At 43.5% G+C, this 23303-nt stretch overlaps 1 protein-coding gene across 2 annotated transcripts; it reads right to left on the reverse strand.

The window, feature by feature from the left end:
* Positions 1-4683: 4683 nt before the first annotated feature.
* On the reverse strand, positions 4684-13681 carry LOC115129807 (inositol-3-phosphate synthase 1-A-like). 2 transcript variants are annotated; one of them, XM_029660537.2, is made up of 12 exons: positions 13390-13681; positions 10534-10656; positions 10023-10145; positions 9737-9898; positions 7962-8094; positions 7409-7602; positions 7108-7257; positions 6813-7028; positions 6398-6562; positions 6088-6201; positions 5797-6014; positions 4684-5635 (listed from the first exon to the last, which is right to left on the reverse strand). In XM_029660537.2, the coding sequence occupies exons 3-12, from the start codon at positions 10134-10136 to the stop codon at positions 5446-5448; spliced, it is 1656 nt and encodes a 551-aa protein (XP_029516397.1). In that variant the 5' UTR covers positions 10137-10145; positions 10534-10656; positions 13390-13681; the 3' UTR covers positions 4684-5445. The 2 variants fall into 2 exon arrangements, with proteins under 2 accessions (XP_029516397.1, XP_029516396.1); XM_029660536.2 differs by lacking the exon at positions 10534-10656.
* Positions 13682-23303: the final 9622 nt, after the last annotated feature.

A 23303-nucleotide genomic window follows, 5' to 3' on the forward strand; every position in this document is an offset into this window, starting at 1 on the left:
TCAATGCCTTCCTCTTGCAGGAACTGCTGACACACTCCAGCCACATGAGGTCTAGCATTGTCTTGCATTAGGAGGAACCCAGGGCCAACCGCACCAGCATATGGTCTCACAAGGGGTCTGAGGATCTCATCTCAGTACCTAATGGCAGTCAGGCTACCTCTGGCGAGCACATGGAGGGCTGTGCAGCCCCCCAAAGAAATGCCACCCCACACCATGACTGACCCACCGCCAAACCGGTCATGCTGGAGGATGTTTCAGGCAGCAGAACGTTCTCCACGGCGTCTCCAGACTCTGTCACGTCTGTCACGTGCTCAGTGTGAACCTGCTTTCATCTGTGAAGAGCACAGGGCGCCAGTGGCGAATTTGCCAATCTTGGTGTTCTCTGGCAAATGCCAAACATCCTGCACGGTGTTGGGCTGTAAGCACAACCCCCACCTGTGGACGTCGGGTCCTCATACTACCCTCATGGAGTCTGTTTCTGACCGTTTGAGCAGACACATGCACATTTGTGGCCTGCTGGAGGTAATTTTTCAGGGCTCTGGCAGTGCTCCTCCTTGCACAAAGGTGGAGGTAGCGGTCCTGCTGCTGGGTTGTTGCCCTCCTACGGCCTCCTCCACGTCTCCTGATGTACTGGCCTGTCTCCTGGTAGCGCCTCCATGCTCTGGACACTACGCTGACAGACACAGCAAACCTTCTTGCCACAGCTCGCATTGATGTGCCATCCTGGATGAGCTGCACTACCTGAGCCACTTGTGTGGGTTGTAGACTCCGTCTCATGCTACCACTAGAGTGAAAGCACCACCAGCATGCAAAAGTGACCAAAACATCAGCCAGGAAGCATAGGAACTGAGAAGTGGTCTGTGGTCTCCACCTGCAGAACCACTCCTTTGTTGGGAGTGTCTTGCTAATTGCCTATAATTTCCACCTGTTGTCTATTCCATTTGCACAACAGCATGTGACATTTATTGTCAATCAGTGTTGCTTCCTAAGTGGACAGTTTGATTTCACAGAAGTGTGATTGACTTGGAGTTACATTGTGTTGTTTAAGTGTTCCCTTTATTTTTTTTGAGCAGTGTATTTTATTATGGCCATTGAATTGTTAACATTAAACGACATAAAGATTAGGATGTTGTACGAACATGAAGTTAATTTGTAATTGGTATCGGTTTAACTGAAAATAAACTAATCAGTAAAATGACGGGAAAACAGCATTGTTTTTCTTATTAGTCAAGGTCTCCTTGATAACCATTATCCACCTTTTACTATAAACTGACCACACTGATCAACACATTGTTAGGAGAGGGAGTCATGGGGTGTCTGTGTGTGGTATTGAGAAGTATTTATCTACCTAGACTAGTTCTGACTGCTTCAGATGAAGCGGATCTGTGTGTGTGTGTGTGTGTGTGTGTGTGTGTGTGTGTAATGTGGTGCATATGTTCCGTGGTCCTGTGTGTTTGTAGAGCCAGGGTGGTAGGAGTTATGAAAACAACATTACCCAGAATACACCTCTCTCGGGTCATAGGTCGAACCCTTGGGGGATTGTGGGAATGCCTGGCTGCGGTGGAGAGCGGATCTAGGAGAGGAGAAGTGTGTGTGTGTGTGTTTGTGTATGATGAACCTGACTTAAGACGGGAAGATGTGTTTGTGAGTGATGTCATAGCAACCGTAACTTTAATATTGCAGATAGATTGTGGCTTCTATCAATGTAATTTTCCATATCATTTCCAATCACCCATATATTTTTTGAGTAAATAAACCCAGCAAAAAAAGAAACGTCCCTTTTTCAGGACCCTGTCTTTCAAAGATAATTTGTAAAAATCCCAAAAACTTCACATATATTCATTGTAAAGTGTTTGTTCAATGAACCATAAACAAGTGAGGGCCTAAAAGTCAAGGGATTAAAGACAAAAATAACAATGTATGCTATTGACTCAAGTTCTCTTGGGTCCTCAATCTTCAACCTTGAAGGGGCTCATTGAGGACCTGGATAATTTCTCCAGTTTCTCTGGTCTTAAACCCAACTACAGTTGAAATTGGAAGTTCACATACATCTTAGCCAAATACATTTAAACTCAGTTTTTCACAATTCCTGACATTTAATCCGAGTAACAATTCCCTGTTTTAGGTCAGTTAGGATCACCAATTTATTTTAAGAATGTGAAATGTCAGAATAATAGTAGAGAGAATGATTTATTTCAGCTTTTATTTCTTTCATCACATTCCCAGTGGGTCAGAAGTTTACATACACTCAATTAGTACTTGGTAGCATTGCCTTTAAATGGTTTAACTTGGGCCAAACGTTTTGGGTAGACTTCCACAAGCTTCCCACAATAAATTGGGTGAATTTTGGCCCATTCCTCCTGACAGAGCTGGTGTAACTGAGTCAGGTTTGTAGGCCCCCTTGGTCACACATGCTTTTTCCAGTTCTGCCCACAAATTGTTCTATAGGATTGTCAGGGCTTTGTGATGGCTTTGTGATGGCCACTCCAATACCTTGACTTTGTTGTCCTTAAAAGCCATTTTGCCACAACTTGGAAGTCCCATTTGCTACCAAGCTTTAACTTCCTGACTGATGTCTTGATATGTTGCTTCAATATATCCACATAATTTTCTTGCTTCATGATGCCATCTATTTTATGAAGTGCACCAGTCCCTCCTGCAGCAAAGCACCCCCACAACATGATGCTGCCACCCCCGTGCTTCACGGTTGGGATGGTGTTCTTCGGCTTGCAAGCCTCCCCATTTTTCCTCCAAACACAACGATGGTCATTATGGCCAAACAGTTCTATTTTTGTTTCATCAGATCAGAGGACATTTCTCCAAAAAGTACGATATTTTTCCTCATGTGCAGTTGCAAACCGTAGTCTGGCTTTTTTATGGAGGTTTTGGAACAGTGGCCACTGGAAAAGTGGCTTCTTCCTTGCAGAGCGGCCTTTCAGGTTATATCGATATAGGACTCGTTTTACTGTGGATATAGATACTTTTGTTCCTGATTCCTCCAGCATCTTCACAAGGTCCTTTGCTCTGGGATTGATTTGCACTTTTCGCACCAAAGTACGTTCATCTATAGGAGACAGAACGCGCCTCCATCCTGAGAGATATGACGGCTGCGTGGTCCCATGGTGTTTATACTTGCGTACTATTGTTTGTACAGATGAACGTGGTACCTTCAGGCATTTGGAAATTGCTCTCAAGGATGAACCAGACTTGTGGAGGTCTACAATTGTTTTGTCTGAGGTCTTGGCTGATTTCTTTTCATTTTCCCATGATGTCAAGCAAAGAGGCTGAGTTTGAAGGTAGGCCTTGAAATACATCCACAGGTACACCTCTAATTGACTCAAATGATGTCAAGTAGCCTATCAGAAGCTTATAATGCCATGACATCATTTAATGAAATTTTCCAAGCTGTTTAAAGGCACAGCAAACTTTGTATGTAAACTTCTGACCAACTGGAATTGGGATACAGTGAATTATAGTTTAAATAATCTGTCTGTAACCAATTGTTGGAAAAATGTTGTGTCATGCACAAAGTAGATCCTAACCGAGTCCTAAACGACTTGCCAAAACAAACTATAGTTAACAAGAAATTTATGGAGTGGTTGAAAAACTAGTTTTAATGACTCTAACATTAAGTGTATGTAAACTTCCGTCTTCAACTGTATATTACGGATTGTGTCTCTAAAAGATAAACTTTAAATTGAAATGTGGTGTCCAGGTTTTAAATGGGCGGATGGTGAAGTTTCATGTGCTTGATGTAACATATCCTGGAAAAGTTGAGCGATCTTGCAACTAACTTCGAATCAAAAGCAAAATATCTGGAATCTTGACACAGTGGAAAGGGAAAACACCCACCCATTTAAGGGAAGATTTCCCTGATTCATTCTCTACTGATACTGCATTTTACATATTTATTCCATGACTCTACCATCTCCAGGACAATCCTTTTTCAAATCATGGGGGGGGGGAGAAATTCACATTATTTAGAATGGCAAACCAGATAAAGTTAAACGAGCATATTTATATAACCCATTTGAGTTTGTAGGGTTAAAACGACTAAATATTACAGCATTAAAACTCTTAAACTCCCCCATTGTATCTACATCCAAATTGGTTTTCTAGCAAGCTACTAAGAGAGGCCCATCCTGTTTGATTGGTTTCTTTGCCTTTTTGCATATTAAAACCTTCAATTTTCATTGGAATCACAATGGATCCCTGTTTTAAAGTATTACAATTTCATCCTCCAGAAAAGGCAGATCTAATTTTACTGCAAATAATATGGTGTACTGATAGAGGGGAAAAACTGTTGTCAAAAGGTTTGACAGCAGTACTGTATAAAAAATCCTAGTCATTTGGGAAGAGGTTTTTGATGTCCCAATACATTGGCGTCGGGTCTATGAACTGACAAACAACAATTGACACAATCGTTTTGTTTCAATTTAAGCTATTACATAAAATACTTGCTACAAAAATAATGCTCAATATATATATCGGACATTGAACAGTCAGCCTTGTGCAGACTTTGCCACGAGGAAGCAGAATCACTAGAATATATTTTCTGGTTCTGTCTATTGGTGGCTCACTTTTGGAGTCAGGTCCAGGTATGGTTGTTATGTCATAATATCAGGGACATGGAAACTGTATTGTCAGGAGATGTTTTTTCAGATCAGTCAATGGAAAATATGATTATACTCTTGGGTAAAGTATTTATTTTTTTGGCAATATCGGTAGAAATGTTACAAGGACTCAAAAGACATCGTAAAATGGAGGGATGTATTGCAAAAGGAAATATAAAAATGGCATTATACTGGGAAAGATGGGTTAATCTGTGGACATTGGAGGGTTGGATTTTCAGAATGAATGGTGGATTGGCCGCTGTGGGTGAAAATCCAGCACTTGAAGGGGATATCAGGAATATATGTATAATTGTTTAAATACAGGTATCGTAGATGTGAGCGAAAATAGCTGTAAATAGCAGTAGAAGTATTGTTGTCCGTTAGTTTACTCCAAGCAGGGTCGGGGTGGTAGGGTAACATTGCATTTTACAAGTCATTGGAACAAATACAAGAACAGAGTTTGGTTAAGTTTGTATGTATATGAGCAATACAAGTCTAAAACCACAGAATATTAAACTGGTCATTCAAAAGTTACAATGGTTTGAGCCCATTTTTGCTACTGTATGCATCTTACACAACCAGGCCAAATAAAACATGATCATCATACAGTATGCTGTATAAAGAGTTTGGCTCACTTTCTATGGATCTAATTTAACTGCACTGTATAAGTATCTGAATATGTAATAGTGTGTAACCCGTGGAAGAGTGGCTGCTGCATGTCCAACAGCTAATGGGGATCCTAATAAACTAAACTATGGATGTAATTGTTTCTCTATGGCTGTGGACACTTCTAGAATCTTCCCCGTGATGACAGAGACCTAATGTGCAGCCATTATCCAATCGTTGCCTCTTTCACCACATGTGCGCAGACACCATTCTGTTGGGAGGCGTGGTAACCGGTGCTTAGGACCATCTTGGTAGCCACATTGTCGTAGATACGGTTGTCGTGGCGAGGCAGGAAGCCCCTCTGCAGCTTGTGCTCCAAGTGCATGTGGTTCTGAGGAGGGAGACCAAGGCACGCTCTGAAAGGGAAAAGGGATACCTAGTCAGTTGCAAAACTGAATGCATATAACCACAGAGACCAGCACAACATTATTATTGGACAAGAGAGACAGGAAGTTCAGTAACAAACATTACGATTGGTGACAAATCCCTAACAAGACAGGGTGGTAGGTGTTCTGACCTCATGATGTTCTCAATGCAGGCTCTCTGTCTGAAGTAGGCATTGACCAGCGGGGCCCCAGGGGGGACGAGGGGAGCTTTACACATGAAGGAGAGGATAGCCAGGACACTGTGGAAGGACTGGAAGGTCTCTGATCCTTGGGGCCGAACACCTACACGCTGACACAACTCTGTGAGGAGGACCAGGTCCAGGATGATAGGACTGGCTAGCAGAGAGTCCTGGAGAGAGACACCTTTGTTAGAAAAATCAGGTCGAGGTGTAGGTGTGTGTGTGTGTGTGTGAGAGACTCACCTCACAGGTGTTGTGCATTGCAATAGTGTTGGTTCCTCCCATCATGATCTCAGAGGTGTATTCATCCATCGCCCTCTTACTGTCCCCCACATACGGCACATACTTAATCACCACCTACACACACACACACACACACACAGCAAGACAACGGAGTCAAGTATTTCTCAAGAAAAACTACAGATACTTTCTGCGCCTTAGTAAAATAAAATGCAGTGCTATATCTACCAGGTATGAAAAAACACACACATTCAACTCTTAACTCAGATTAGGTGTCTCTGTGTTACACACACACACAAAAACGCAAACTTACACAGTGGTCAGGTTTCTCCCCTTTGCGGTACAGTATAGGGTTTGAGTTGACCATGTCATCCACCACATTGCTCTTGGAGATCTCCTTGGAGCGGAACTGCTGCGGTGCTGAGAGGTTCATACCATCATTGTTGCCAAGGTGATTGTAGCTGACAATGGAGGTGGGCTGTCATGGCAAGAGACGGCAACACGTTATTGTACAGTCTGGTATTAACCTAGTGTTTACACACATGAAATTGCCCTTACACCTGGGTAATATCGTTGTAATAACAGTGTTTTAACATGTTGTATAGTAATTTTAGAATAACTTAGTAATTGTATAATTATGTACTTCGTCATTATACAAGTGGAACGGGGACGGTTCATTTAACAGAAGTACGATTAAAGTGAATTAATGGACTGGGTCGACCTCTCACCTTGATCCCAGCACTGATGAGGAAGTCGACCAGGACTGACTTGATCTTTGTCTGACCAGACTTGAAGTCATCTCCTGCTATGAACACATTTCTCTCCACAGCCAGCTCTATCGCCCCAGGGACAAACGTGTTCTGGGGAGAACCGTTAATGTAGGCACAGCCCTCCAGGATACTGGCTACGGCAAACAAAGTAGAGGGAGACACCTCCCCACCTGACTGATAGAGACAGAGAGAGAGTGTAAAAAAAAGAGAGAGAGTGTAAAAGAGAGAGAGAATAGATCTGTCAGATCTCTACCTGTATGGCAGCCAGAAGATTCTTGGCCGTGTCGTTGACCCCGGCTGTGAGGTCACAGAAACGTTCGGTGTTGGCCGTCCACAAAACGATGACCTTCTCCACGCCGCTTGAATGCCGGAAGTCCTGAATGTCTGCTCTGATCTGCTCCACCTGCAGGGAGGGAGAGAGAGAAGAATCACTATTCAGACACACAGAGGGTCTATGGGGTAAGAAATAAGGGGTTAGGGGACAGGGTGTATGAGGCACACACACACACACACACACACACACACACACACATACTACTTGGGATTGGGCGTACCTGTTCAGCCATGGTTCCTTTCAGAATATTGTCTGCTCGGCCCGCCTGGTTGGCAGCTATGAATTCTGGGATATAGATGGAGGCTCGGGGTCGGAGGCAGCTCATGTGTGGGCGGAGCTTCTCCTGGAGGGACCAATCAAGGACCTCGGCTCTCTCCATCGCACTGCCCAGGTCCATGGATGAGATGTCCCAGCCTGACACACACACACACTCTTTATTTAATTAATTAGCTAACGTTTTACAAGCCTAATGTATCTTAAAAGAAAACCTGTCAGACAGGCCCAAAAGAACATAGAGGACCAGTTAGACTAGAGAACCAGAGTTGTGTATTGTACTTCTGCCTCGAGGGCAGTGCTGAAAATGGTGCTAGATAAAACTGATAGAGTTAAACAGGAGGTTAAATAACCAGCCTGGCAGACAGACATTCCACATGGAGCCTTTTACCTTCACCACAGTGGCCCCTGAAGTATTGACCTAGGGTCAGCATTCCTTCTCTGATTACATACAGACACACACAGACTCATAGACACACACACACACACCACTCCTTTACCATCAAAGACGATATCATTAGGGTGCACCATGGGTAGGAGGTCACGGAACGGAATGTTAACTTCTTTTCCATCTGGCCCCGGCCCTAAACACACAGTTGAAGACTGAAAGAGGGAACCGTAGTAGTTGGCTTTCTGGGAAGGGGGAGGGGGGTTAGAAAAGGGGGAGAGGGTAATAAAACAGAGACAGTACAAAAATAAATAACAAGTATTGAATAATAACACATTAAATCAGTGGTATTCAAACTTTTTCTACAGGGACTCCTTTTTTCCCCACCAGAATTTCAGCCAACCCCCCCAAAATCTAATGACACAACCTTAATTTACCATTTAGCCTAGTGGTTAGAGCATTGGACTTGTAACCGAAAGGTTGAAAGATTGAATCCCCGAGCTGACATGGTAGAACTCTGTCATTCTGCCCCCGAACAAGTTAGTTAACCCACTGTTCCTAGGCCGTCATTGAAAATAAGATTTTGTTCTTAATCGACTTGCCTAGTTAACTTCTCTAGGGTAGGGGGCAGCATTTGGAATTTTGGATGAAAAGTGTGCCCAAATTATACTGCCTTCTACTCAGGCCCAGAAGATAGCATATGTATATAATTAGTAGATTTGGACAGAAAACACTCTAAAGTTTCCAAAACTGTTAAAATAATGTCTGTGAGTATAACAGAACTGATTTGGCTGGCGAAAACCTGATAAAAATCCATTCAAGAAGTAGGATTTTTTTGTTTGTTGTAGTTTTCTATTCAATGTCATTACAGTATCCATTGACTTAGGACTCAAATTGCAGTTCCTATATCTTCCATTAGATGTCAGTCTTTAGAAATTGTTTCAGGCTTGTATTCTAAAAAAATGAGGGAGTAAGAGCAGTCTGAATGAGTGGACCCTGCCGTGTCACAGAGCTTTTTCATGCGGCGACCGAGAGAGTGCCTTTGTTTACCTTTTATATTGACGATGTTATTGTCCGGTTGAAATATTATCGATTATTTAGGCTAAAAACAACCTGAGGATTGAATATAAACATTGTTTGACATGTTTCTATTAACTTTTCAGATACAATTTGGATTTTTTTGTCTGCCTGTTGTGATTATGTTTGAGCCCGTGGATTATAGAAGAACACGAACAAAACGGACGCTTTTAGATATAAAGAGAGACTATCGAACAAAAGGAACATTTATTGAATAAATGAATGTCTTCTGAGTGCAACCGTATGAAGATCAAAGGTAAGTGATTCATTTTATCAATATTTCTGACTTGTGTAACTCTTCTACTTGGCTGGTTACTGTTTGTAATGATTTGCCTACTGGGCTATGTTCTCAAATAATTGTAAGGTATGCTTTCGACGTAAAGCATTTTGAAATCTGACACAGTGGTTGGATTCACAAGAAGTTAATCTTTAAACCTATGTAAAATAGTTTTATATTTTCTGAATTTTTATAATGAGTATTTCTGTTTTTGAATTTGGCGCTCTGCTATCTCACTGGATGTTGGCCAGGTGGGACGCTAGCGTCCCAAATACCCTAGAGAGGTTAAATAAAAGGTAAAATAAAATGTAAAAAAATATAGAAGGTAAAGGACTGCCTGTGTTGTAAACATTAGTGTGTCATTCAATATTAATCCCTTAACACTCCACGAAACCCATCATATCAGTGTGTGTGAAGCCATCACTGTATTAGGGGTATAATGAGGCTCTGCATCAGGGGAGAGACATGTCTTTGGAAAATAGGCCAAAAAACTGTTACAAAGTAGGATCAACAAGACACACACACCACCTTACCTGTTCTCCAGTTTTGGTTCTCCAGGTGAGTCCCAGTCTGTTGGCCAGGACAGCAGCGGTGACGGTTGTCCCATTGTTTCCTCCCCAGCCAACTAGCATCACCCCCAGCCTGGGGACACGTCGCTCAGTACGGAACTCAAGCTCACTAACAGAGGGGGTCACCTGGAGGGGTGGAGTCGAGCGAGTTACACAGTTAGAAATTAGATAGGTGATGCTGGTGTGTGTGTGTGTGTGTGTGTGTGTGTGTGTGTGTGTGTGTGTGTGTGTGTGTGTGAGAGAGACTTACTGTGAGTGTGTCTCCATCCCTGCGTACAGCAGAAGTATGGTAGCAGTATTGAGCCTCGATGTGTGTATCTGTGTACTTCACATTGGGATTGTTGATACGAATGTTCTCAGTCATGACTGCAGGCTTGAGAGAGTGACGGAGGCAGAGAGACAAAAAGAAAGAGTGATAGAGAGTGCAACAGGAGAGTTAGGGGAGATATAGTTAGCCTAGGGGTTCTTTGGCTTCATTTATTTATTTGAATAACTTAATTTCCACAAATGGAGTACTTTTTTTTTTTTTTTTTTACAAATTAAAAATAAGTATAGACTTAATAAATTGATAAGGTAGCTAACGATACAAATAAAAAAGTTAGCTAGCTCGCTTAACATTGCCAATATGGTCAAACTATCTACATTAATAAGTTTAGAGGCTAATTGTCAAAAGCGTATTTGTCATCTTTTGATTGTAACGATGAAACGTCAGTGGTGAAACGTCACAACTGGAGTAACAACATTTCCTCCGAAATTCTCACTTGAATTACGATTTGGAGGGTAGTTCAAATGAAACGTCTCAGTCGGAACTCCGCACTTCCGATAGTGATACGCCACGAGCCACGACTGTAGAGTTAGCAACAATAGTCGAATCAAAGGTTCTCCTGCAAAATAAAAGTCCTGCATTGAAACTGATGCAAACCGATAAATAGTGGAATCATGCCACAATTGGACTGGATAATGGTGAAAATGGTTGGAATGTCGTCACAATTTTAAAAAAAGACAATAATGAATTAATTTTAGAATATACAGCAAAATCAGGTGAAATCACGCTGTGGATGTAGGCCCAATAGACTTCAGAATTGCATTGGGGCTTCAAATCTAAATGTATTTGTCTCATGCGCCGAATTGAACAGGTGTAGGTAAACCTTACAGTGAAAAGCTTACTTACAAGCCCTTAACCAACAATGCAGTGTTAAGAAAATACCTTTAAAAAAGTAAGAGATTAGCATAACAAATAATTAGACAACACAGTAAATAACAATAGCGTGGCTATATACAGGGGGTACCGATACAGAGTCAATGTGCAGAGGCACCAGTGTCGAGGTGATTATGTACATGTAGGTAGAGTTATTAAAGTGTCTACGCGTAGATAATCAGAGAGTAGCAGCAGAGTGGGGGTGGGGGGCCTTCCTCTGACACCTCCTGGTATAGAGGTCCTGGATGGCAGGAAGCTTGGCCCCGGTGATGTACTGGGCCATACGCACTACCCTCTGTAGTGCCTTGCAGTCAGAGGCCGAGCAGTTGCCATACCAGGCAGGGATGCAACCCGTCAGGATGCTCTCGAAGGTGCAGCTGTAAAACCTTTTGAGGCTCTAAGGACTCATGCCAAATCGTTTCAGTCTAAGGGGGAATAGGTTTTGTCATGCCCTCTTCACAACTGTCTTGGTGTGCTTGGACCATCTTAGTTTGTTGGTGATGTGGAGGCCAAGGAACTTGAAGCTCTCAACCTGCTCCACTACAGCCCCGTCAATGAGAATGGGGCGTGCTCGGTCCTCCTTTCCCTGCAGTCCACAATCATCTCCTTTGTCTTGATCACATTGAGGGAGAGGTTGTTGTCCTTGCACCACATGGTCAGGTCTTTGACCTCCTTCCTATAGGTCGTCTCATCATTGTCGGTGATCAGGCCTACCACTGTTGTGTCATTGGCTAACTTAATGATGGTGTTGGAGTCGTGCCTGGCCGTGCAGTCATGAGGGAAAAGGGAGTACTGGAAGGGACTGAGCACGCACGCGAGGGGCCCCCATTTTGAGGATCAGCGTGGCGGATGTGTTACCTACCCTTACCACCTGGGGGCGGCCCATCAGGAAGTCCAGGATCCAGTTTCAGAGGGAGGTGTTTAGTCCCAGGGTCCTTGGCTTATTGATGAGCTTTGAGGGCACTATGGTGTTGAACGCTGAGCTGTAGTCAATGAATAGCATTCTCACATAGGTGTTCCTTTTGTCCAGGTGGGAAAGAGCAGTGTGGAGTGCAATAGAGATTGCATCATCTGTGGAACTGTTGGTGCGGTATGCAAATTCGAGTGGGTCTAGGGCTTCTGGGATAATGGTGTTGATGTGAGAGTTTTTGGCCCTACTTACTGTATATTAGAAATGGCTGCCTAAATTGTTAAAAATACAATTCTGAAAAATGTAACAGACAATGGATGAAGATATAAAACTTTGTAGCCTACTGGCACAAACAAATAATGAGTGGAGATCGGGCATTTGTTGGAATTCAGGTATTCAAGTTTTTGACCGAACACTGTCAAAATTGTCAAATTCCCCGCATAATCACTTTTCCCACCTGGCTCTAGATTACACCCATCTATAGCCTACATAGGTCTCATCAAGAGGTTCTGATCTCTTGGCCTAACGGTTAAAGTGGTTGTTTGACAGTCGCTGTGTCCGAGGTGAAGTTGGTGACAGATGTGGGAATGACGCCCTCGCAGAGGCATGTAGATGTGACCAACTGGGTACATACATCATCAGTTCAATGTCTATTTTTGATTAACATTTGGTTGAGTTGTCAACGAACATGAAATCACCAGAACATTTCACATGACATTGAATTTAGGTATTGCAATGCAATCCAGTTTTCCACATTGATTCAACATCATAACATTTATTTTTGTTGAAATTAGTGGGGAAAAAATGTTGATTCAACCAGTTTTTGCCCAGTGGGGAGGAACTTCCTATAGAGCATTGGATCCCCCCCAAGGGGTACTAAGAAGGAAGTAATATAGCAACCTTAACCAATATCTAGCCAGCTTGTCAAGAGGTTCGGATCTCTTGGCATAGCAGTTTAATGGTATTGGCTTGATAGTCGCGGGGTCAGGGTTCGAATGCGGGTTCGGGCTACCCCCAAAATCGCCTGAGATGCAAAAAAACCTCATTGTATTGCTTTGAGTCTATTTCAGCCATTACTGGAGTGTGTTTGACAGGTCATTACTAAACGTTAACGGGGAAAAACTAATGGCACAAGCAAGATTGCTTTCATTTTACGCTGGCGACTCGAACCCAATCGATCCAGTGACAATAGGCTACAGGAAACACAAAGGAAATCGATGGCTGAAAAGGAGAAACCCTCCGCTGGTTAGACTTGACAAGCGAGTTGATGCTTATACACTGTACAGCATTACCGTTAGATTGTGAATGCATTACATGGAGTTTCAGGCTAATCGGTGACACCTACTGTAGCCTACAAAACACAATTCTCAAGAGTAGCCTGTGTATGCACAGATATTAGCATCGTAGCTCCTATTGCGGAACCTTGACAGTGGGAATTGACTTTAGTAGTAAAAAAAAAAGAAAAGCCTAGTACGCACTTATAAAGCCTGCGCACTTTGGTCTACTTACCGTGTAATACGTTGGAGTCAGGAGATGGAATTTTCTCTTCTAAACAACAATGATAGGTTACGGACGGTTCTTCGTTGATTTGATAGCTTGCTTGTTTAGATTTTTTTCTGTTATATTTAATCTAATAGCCTAGTAAATCGCTCGTTCTCATGCGCAGCCCGACCTCTTCAATTCGTCAAGTGAGCCGAAGTGAAATGAAGGTGTGATGCACCAATATTGCCATTGCGAGTGCATGAGGATATCCCTTAGAGCCCTGTTAATTTATAGATAGCTTAGTGGTAGAGCCGGAATGGCTACTTGTAGGCAGAGGAGTGTCTATGCAAAATCCCAGACATTTACATATACTGTTGAAGTTGGAAGCTTACATATACTTTAGCCAAGTAAATTTAAACTCCGTTTTCACAATTCCTGGCATTTAATCCTCGGAAAAAAATCCTTGTTTTAGGTCAGTTAGGATTACCGCTTCATTTTAAGAATGTGAAATGTCAGAAAATTGTAGAGATAATTATTTATTTCAGCTTTTATTTCTTTCATCACATTCCCAGTGGGTCGGAAGTTGACATACACTCAATTAGTATTTGGTAGCATTGCCTTTAAATGTTTTAACTTGTGTCAAACGTTTCGGATAGCCTTCCACAAGCTTCCCCCAATAAATTGGGTGAATTTTGGCCCATATCTCCTGACAGAGCACGTTTGTAGGCCTCCTTGCCCGCACATGCTTTTTCAGTTCTGCCCACAAATGTTCTATAGAATTGAGGTCAGGGCTTTGTGATGGCCACTCCAATACCTTGACTTGGTTGTCCTTAAGCCATTTTTTCACAACTTTGGAAGTATGCTTGGGGTCATTGTCCATTTGGAAGACCCATTTGCGACCAAGCTTTAACTTCCTGACTGATGTCTTGAGATGTTGCTTCAATATATCCACATTATTTTCCATCCTCATGATGCCATCTATTTTGTGAAGTGCACCAGTCCCACCTGCAGCAAAGAACCCCCACAACATGATGCTGCCTTCCCTGTGCTTCACGGTTGGGATGGTGTTCTCCGGCTTGCAAGCCCCCCCTATTTCCTCAAATCAAATCAAATCAAATCAAATCAAATTTTATTTGTCACATACACATGGTTAGCAGATGTTAATGCGAGTGTAGCGAAATGCTTGTGCTTCTAGTTCCGACAATGCAGTGATAACCAACAAGTAATCTAACTAACAATTCTAAAACTACTGTCTTATACACAGTGTAAGGGGATAAAGAATATGTACATAAGGATATATGAGTGAGTGATGGTACAGAGCAGCATACAGTAGATGGTATCGAGTACAGTATATACATATGAGATGAGTATGTAGACAAAGTAAACAAAGTGGCATAGTTAAAGTGGCTAGTGATACATGTATTACATAAGGATGCAGTCGATGATGTAGAGTACAGTATATACGTATGCATATGAGATGAATAATGTAGGGTAAGTAACATTATATAAGGTAGCATTGTTTAAAGTGGCTAGTGATATATTTACATCATTTCCCATCAATTCCCATTATTAAAGTGGCTGGAGTTGGGTCAGTGTCAATGACAGTGTGTTGGCAGCAGCCACTCAATGGTGGCTGTTTAACAGTCTGATAGCCTTGAGATAGAAGCTGTTTTTCAGTCTCTCAGTCCCAGCTTTGATGCACCTGTACTGACCTCGCCTTCTGGATGATAGCGGGGTGAACAGGCAGTGGTTCGGGTGGTTGATGTCCTTGATGATCTTTATGGCCTTCCTGTAACATCGGGTGGTGTAGGTGTCCTGGAGGGCAGGTAGTTTGCCCCCGGTGATGCGTTGTGCAGACCTCACTACCCTCTGGAGAGCCTTACGGTTGAGGGCGGAGCAGTTGCCGTACCAGGCGGTGATACAGCCCGCCAGGATGCTCTCGATTGTGCATCTGTAGAAGTTCGTGAGTGCTTTTGGTGACAAGCCGAATTTCTTCAGCCTCCTGAGGTTGAAGAGGCGCTGCTGCGCCTTCTTCACGACGCTGTCAGTGTGAGTGGACCAATTCAGTTTGTCTGTGATGTGTATGCCGAGGAACTTAAAACTTGCTACCCTCTCCACTACTGTTCCATCGATGTGGATAGGGGGTGTTCCCTCTGCTGTTTCCTGAAGTCCACAATCATCTCCTTAGTTTTGTTGACGTTGAGTGTGAGGTTATTTTCCTGACACCACACTCCGAGGGCCCTCACCTCCTCCCTGTAGGCCGTCTCGTCGTTGTTGGTAATCAAGCCTACCACTGTTGTGTCGTCCGCAAACTTGATGATTGAGTTGGAGGCGTGCGTGGCCACGCAGTCGTGGGTGAACAGGGAGTACAGGAGAGGGCTCAGAACGCACCCTTGTGGGGCCCCGTGTTGAGGATCAGCGGGGAGGAGATGTTGTTGCCTACCCTCACCACCTGGGGGCGGCCCGTCAGGAAGTCCAGTACCCAGTTGCACAGGGCGGGTCGAGACCCAGGGTCTCGAGCTTGATGACGAGCTTGGAGGGTACTATGGTGTTGAATGCCGAGCTGTAGTCGATGAACAGCATTCTCACATAGGTATTCCTCTTGTCCAGGTGGGTTAGGGCAGTGTGCAGTGTGGTTGAGATTGCATCGTCTGTGGACCTATTTGGGCGGTAAGCAAATTGGAGTGGGTCTAGGGTGTCAGGTAGGGTGGAGGTGATATGGTCCTTGACTAGTCTCTCAAAGCACTTCATGATGACGGAAGTGAGTGCTACGGGGCGGTAGTCGTTTAGCTCAGTTACCTTAGCTTTCTTGGGAACAGGAACAATGGTGGCCCTCTTGAAGCATGTGGGAACAGCAGACTGGTATAGGGATTGATTGAATATGTCCGTAAACACACCGGCCAGCTGGTCTGCGCATGCTCTGAGGGCGCGGCTGGGGATGCCGTCTGGGCCTGCAGCCTTGCGAGGGTTAACACGTTTAAATGTCTTACTCACCTCGGCTGCAGTGAAGGAGAGACCGCATGTTTTCGTTGCAGGCCGTGTCAGTGGCACTGTATTGTCCTCAAAGCGGGCAAAAAAGTTATTTAGTCTGCCTGGGAGCAAGACATCCTGGTCCGTGACTGGGCTGGGTTTCTTCTTGTAGTCCGTGATTGACTGTAGACCCTGCCACATGCCTCTTGTGTCTGAGCCATTGAATTGAGATTCCACTTTGTCCCTGTACTGACGCTTAGCTTGTTTAATAGCCTTGCGGAGGGAATAGCTGCATTGTTTATATTCGGACATGTTACCAGACACCTTGCCCTGATTAAAAGCAGTGGTTCGCGCTTTCAGTTTCATGCGAATGCTGCCATCAATCCACGGTTTCTGGTTTGGGAATGTTTTTATCGTTGCTATGGGAACGACATCTTCGACGCAGGTTCTAATGAACTCGCACACCGAATCAGCGTATTCGTCAATATTTTCATCTGACGCAATACGAAACATGTCCCAGTCCACGTGATGGAAGCAGTCTTGGAGTGTGGAGTCAGCTTGGTCTGACCAGCGTTGGACAGACCTCAGCGTGGGAGCCTCTTGTTTAAGTTTCTGCCTGTAGGCAGGGATCAACAAAATGGAGTCGTGGTCAGCTTTTCCGAAAGGGGGGCGGGGCAGGGCCTTATATGCGTCGCGGAAGTTAGAGTAACAATGATCCAAGGTTTTACCACCCCTGGTTGCGCAATCGATATGCTGATAAAATTTAGGGAGTCTTGTTTTCAGATTAGCTTTGTTAAAATCCCCAGCTACAATGAATGCAGCCTCCGGATAAATGGTTTCCAGTTTGCAAAGAGTTAAATAAAGTTCGTTCAGAGCCATCGATGTGTCTGCTTGGGGGGGATATATACGGCTGTGATTATAATCGAAGAGAATTCTCTTGGAAGATAATGCGGTCTACATTTGATTGTGAGGAATTCTAAATCAGGTGAACAGAAGGATTTGAGTTCCTGTATGTTTCCTTCATCACACCATGTCTTGTTAGTCATGAGGCATACGCCCCCGCCGCTCTTCTTACCAGAAAGATGTTTGTTTCTGTCGGCGCGATGCGTGGAGAAACCCGTTGGCTGCACCGCATCGGATAGCGTCTTCCCAGTAAGCCATGTTTCCGTGAAGCAGAGAACATTGCAGTCTCTGATGTCCCTCTGGAATGCTACCCTTGCTCGGATTTCATCAACCTTGTTGTCAAGAGACTGGACATTGGCAAGAAGAATGCTGGGGAGTGGTGCGCGATGTGCCCTTGTCCGGAGTCTGACCAGAAGACCGCTACGTTTCCCTCTTTTTCGGAGTCGTTTTCTTGGGTCGCTGCATGCGATCCATTCCGTTGTCCTGTTTGTAAGGCAGAACACAGGATCCGCGTCGCGGAAAACATATTCTTGGTCGTACTGATGGTGAGTTGACGCTGATCTTATATTCAGTAGTTCTTCTCGACTGTATGTAATGAAACCTAAGATGACCTGGGGTACTAATGTAAGAAATAACACGTAAAAAAACAAAAAACTGCATAGTTTCCTAGGAACGCGAAGCGAGGCGGCCATCTCTGTCGGCGCCGGAAGTAACCATACATAATGGTTACTCCATACATAACAATGGTCATTATGGCCAAACAGTTCTATTTTTGTTTTATCAGATCAGAAGACATTTCTCCAAAAGGTACGATCTTTGTCCCCATGTGCAGTTACAAACCGTGGTCCGGCTTTTTTATGGCCGTTTTGGAGCAGTGGCTTCTTCCTTGCTGAGCGGCCTTTCAGGTTATGTTGATATAGAACTCGTTTGACTGTGAATATAGATACTTTTGTACCTGTTTCCTCCAGCATCTTCACAAGGTCCTTTGCTGTTGTTCTGGGATTGATTTGCACTTTTCGCACCAAAGTACGCTGTCTCTAGGAGACAGAACGCGTCTCCTTCCCGAGCCGTATGATAGCTGTGTGGGTACCATGGTGGTTATACTTGAGTACTATTGTTTGTACAGATGAACGTGGTACCTTCAGGTGTTTGGAAATTGCTCCCAAGGATGAACCAGACTTGTTGAGGTCTTCAATTTTTTGTCTGAGGTCTTGGCTGATTTATTTTAATTTTCCCATGATGTCAAGCAAAGCGACACTGAGTTTGAAGGTAGGCCTTGAAATACATCCACAGGTACACCTCCAATTGACTCAAATTATGTCAATTAGCCTATCAGAAGCCAAAATTCCTCCACAGAGATGTTAGAGACAGATCAACAACTACAGGAAGCATTTGGTTTCTGTCACGCCCTGGTCTAAGTATTTTGTGTTTATCTTCATGTATTGGGTCAGGCCAGGGTGTGGCATGGGTTTTTTGTATGTGGTGTGTATATATCGGGATTGTAGCTACTGGGGTGATCTAGCAAAGTCTATGGCTGTCTGGAGTGGTTCTCAATCAGAGGCAGGTGTTTGTCGTTGTCTCTGATTGGGAACCATATTTAGGCAGCCATATTCTTTGAGTTTGGTGTGGGTGATTGTCCTTAGTGTCTTTGTTCCTGTCGCTGTGTTAGTTGACAAATATAGGCTGTTTCGGTTTTCGTTACGTTTATTGGTTTTGTAGTGTTTGTGTTATTTCGTGTTTACGTTTGTTTGAATAAACATGGATCGCAATCTACACGCTGCGTTTTGGTCCGACTCTCCTTCACCACACCTAGAAAACGGTTACAGTTTCACTCATTGCAGCTAAAGGTGGCACAACCAGTTATTGAGTGTAAGGGGGATTGGGTGTTAGACAACTTTGTTAATTAAATATATAAGTATACATTTTTTTGTAAACTCAGGTTCCATTTTATCTAATATTAGGTATTGATTACAGATCTGATAACTTTCAGTAAAAAAATATGCACAAATAGAGAAAATCAGAAAGGGGGCAAATATTGTATATCCTGTATATCCTGATGCCTTGTCACCTTACCCCTATACATATCTACTTCTATCACTCCAGTATCCCTGTACATTGTAAATATGGTACTGGTACTGACTGACCCTGTATATATCTGGTATGCTTACTTACTTTCTAGTGTTCTTATTTCTATTTCTCGTGTGTTTTTTTGTACTACCTTATGTTATTATTAGTATTACATTGCTATTGATTACTGCTTTGTTGGGTTTAGAGCTTGCAAGAAAGACATTTCACTGTACTTGTGCACGTGCCATTAAAACTTAACTGAAACATTGTAGACCAGTCTCCTGGTGTAGTGTTCCATTACTCTATTGTGTTTTTTTTTTTACTTAGCCTATAGACTTTGAGATTTTTGTATTTTATGACATTAAAGACTTGTGGTATGCTATGTATGACTCTCCCTAATGTCAATATGCTTTGTCTACTGCTGTTTAGGTTAGTTATTATTGTTTTATTTCACTGTAGAGCCCCCAGCCCTGCCCAACATGTCTTAGATAGCTCTTTTGTCCCACACCCCACACATGCGGAGACCTCACCTGGCTTAACTGGTGCCTCCAGAGACACAAACGCTCTCATTGTCACTCAATACCTCGGTTTACCTCAACTGTACCTACATCCTACCATACCCTTGTCTGTACATTATGCCCTGAATCTAATCTACCATGCTCAGAAATCAGAAAACTAGACGACCAGTTCTTATAGCTTTTAGCCATACCCTTATCCTACTCCTCCTCTGTTCCTCTGGTGATGTAGAGGTTAATCAAGGCCCTGTTGGCTCCAGCATCACACCTATTCCCCAGCTCTCATTTGTTGACTTCTGTAACCGTAAAAGCCTTGGCTTCATGCATGTCAACATCAGATGCCTCCTATCTACGTTTGTTTTATTCACTGCTTTAGCACACTCTGCCAAACCTGATGTCTTAGCCGTGTCTGAATCCACCAAAAAGGCCACCAAAAATTCAGAAATGTCCATCCCAAACTACAAAATTTTGTGACAAGATAGAACTGCCAAAGGGGGCGGAGTTGCAATCTACTGCAGAGATAGCCTGCAGAGTTCTGTCATACTATCCAGGTCTGTGCCCAAACAATTTGAGCTTCTACTTATAATAATCCATCTTTCCAGAAATAAGTCTCTCACCGTTGCCGCTTCTTATAGACCCCCATCAGCCCCCAGCTGTGCCCTGGACACCATATGTGAATTGATTGTCCCCCATCTATCTTCAGAGTTCGTACTGTTAGGTGACCTAAACTGGGATATGCTTAACACCCCGGCCATCCTACAATCTAAGATAGATGCCCTCAATCTCACACAAATTATCAAGGAACCTACCAGGTACAACCCTAAATCCGGAACCATGGGCACCCTCATAGATATCATCCTGACCAGCTTGCCTTCTAAATACACCTTGGCTGTCTTCAACCAGGATCTCAGCAATCACTGCCTCATTGCCTGCATCCGCAATGGGTCCGCGTTCAAACGACCAACCCTCATCACTGTCAAATGCTCTGTAAAACACTTCAGCGAGCAGGCCTTTCTAATCGACCTGGCCCGGGTATTGACCTCATCCCATCAGTAGAGGTTGCCTGGTTGTTCTTTAAAAGTGCTTTCCTCACCATCTTAAATAAGCATACCCCATTCCAAAAATGTAGAACTAAGAACAGATATAGCCCTTGGTTCACCCCAGACTTGACTGCCCTTGACCAGCACAAAAACATAATGTGGCGTAATGCATTAGCATCAAATAGCCCCTGCGATATGCAACTTTTCAGGGAAGTCAGGAACCAATATACACAGTCAGTTAGGAAAGCTAAGGCTAGCTTTTTCAAATGGAAATTTGCATCCTGTAGCACTAATTACAAACAGGGACACTGTAAAGTCCATGAAGATTAAGAGCACCTCCTCCCAGCTTCTAGGAAACACTGTCACCACCGATAAATCTACAATAATCGATCATTTCAATAAGCATTTTTCTACGGCTGGCCATGCTTTCCACCTGGCTCTCAGTATCCCGACCAACAGCTCTGTACCCCCCGCAGAAACTTGCCCAAGTCCTCCCCTCTTCTCCTTCATCCAAATCCAGACAGCTGATGTTCTGAAAGAGCTGCAAAATCTGGACCCCTGCAAATCTGCTGGACTAGACAATCTGGACCTCTTTTTCTAAAATGATCTGCTGCAATTGTTGCAACCCCTATTACTAGCCTGTTCAACCTCTCTTTCGTATCGTCTGAGATCCTCAAAGATTTGAAAGCTGCTGCGGTCATCCCCCTCTTCAGAGATGGAGATGCATGGAGATACTCTTGACACAAACTGTTATAGCCCTATATCCATCCTGCCCTGCCTTTCTAAAATCTTCGAAAGCCAAGTTAACAAACAGATCACCGACCATTTCGAATCCCACTGTACCTTCTCCACTATACAATCTGGTTTCCGAGCTGGTCTTGGGTGCACCTCAGCCACGCTCAAGGTCCTAAAACAATATCATAACCGCCATCGATAAAATCAATCACTGCATTCTTATTGTCCGACTCAATAGCCTTGGTTTCTCAAATGACTGCCTTGCCTGGTTCACCAACTACTTCTCAGATTGAGTTCAGTGTGTCAAAAAGCCTGTTGTCCGGACCTCTGGCAGTCTCTATGGGGGTGCCACAGGGTTAAATTCTCAGGCCGACTTTTTTCTCTGCATATAACAATGATGTTGCTCTTGCTGCTGGTGATTCTCTGATCCACCTCTACGCAGATGACACCATTCTGTATATATCTGGCCCTTCTTTGGACATTGTGTTAACAAACCTCCAAACGAGCTTCAATGCCATACAACATTCACTCCGTGGCCTCCAACTGCTTATAAATACTATATACATGCTCTTCAACCGATTGCTGCCCGCACTTGCCCGCCCGACTAGCATCTCTACTCTGGACGGTTCTGACTTAGAATATGTGGACAACTACAAATACCTAGGTGTCTGGTTAGACTGTAAACTCTCCTTCCAGACTCATATTAAGCATCTCCAATCCAAATCTAAATCTAGAATTGGCTTCCTATTTCGCAACAAAGCCTTCTTCACTCATGCTGCCAAACATACCCTCGTAAAACTGACTATCCTACCGGTCTTTGACTTCGGCGATATCATATACAAAATTAGCCTCCGACACTCTACTCAGCAAACTGGATGTAGTCTATCACAGTGGCATCCGTTTTGTCACCAAAGCCCCATATACTACCCACCACTGCGACCTGTATGCTCTCGTTGGCTGGCCCTTGCTATAAATTAATTGCCAAATCCACTGGCTCCAGGTCTTTGCTAGGTAAAGCCCTGCCTTAGCTCAGCTCACTGGTCACCATAGCAACTCCCACCCGTAGCACGCGCTCCAGCAGGTCTATATTTCACTAGTCATCCCCAAAGCCAACACCTCCTTTGGCCGCCTTTCCTTCCAGTTATCTGCTGCTAATGACTTGAACGAATGGCAAAAATCACTGAAGCTGGAGACTCATATCTCCCTCTCTAACTTTAAGCATAAGCTGTCAGAGCAGCTTACCGATTACTGTATCTGTACACAGCCCATCTGTAAATACCACACCCAACTACCTCATCTCCGTATTTTTTTGCTATTTTGCCTCCCAGTATCTCTACTTGCACATCATCATCTGCACATCTATCACTCCAGTGTTAATGCTAAATTGTTATTATTTTGCCTCTATGGCCTATTTATTGCCTTACCTCCCTAATCTTACTACATTTGCACACACTGTACATATATTTTTCTATTGTGTTATTGACTGTACGTTTTTTTATCCCATGTGTAACTCATGTGTAACTGTGTTGTTGTTTTTGTCGCACTGCTTTTCTTTATCTTGGCCAGGTCGCGGTTGTAAATGAGATCTTGTTCTCAACTAGCCTACCTGGTTAAATAAAGGTGAAATGAAATCAAATTAAAAATGTACCATTTGATATTTGTATTCTTTTTGCAAAACTGTAATAAATCGGATCACTTTTAAATGGATACG

The sequence above is a fragment of the Oncorhynchus nerka genome, linkage group LG5, assembly GCF_034236695.1.
Source record: "Oncorhynchus nerka isolate Pitt River linkage group LG5, Oner_Uvic_2.0, whole genome shotgun sequence".
Lineage (NCBI taxonomy): Eukaryota > Metazoa > Chordata > Actinopteri > Salmoniformes > Salmonidae > Oncorhynchus > Oncorhynchus nerka.

Bases quoted from the DNA above. Each gene is read 5' to 3' on its own strand.
- LOC115129807 (XM_029660536.2), bottom strand. From the start codon at position 10,136: ATGACTGAGAACATTCGTATCAACAATCCCAATGTGAAGTACACAGAT. The intron at 8,095-9,736 runs GTAAGGTGGTGT...CCCCCTTCCCAG, and splicing joins GAACCAAAACTGGAGAACAG to AAAGCCAACTACTACGGTTC. The intron at 7,029-7,107 runs GTAGAGATCTGA...TGTCTCTATCAG, and splicing joins ATCTTCTGGCTGCCATACAG to TCAGGTGGGGAGGTGTCTCC.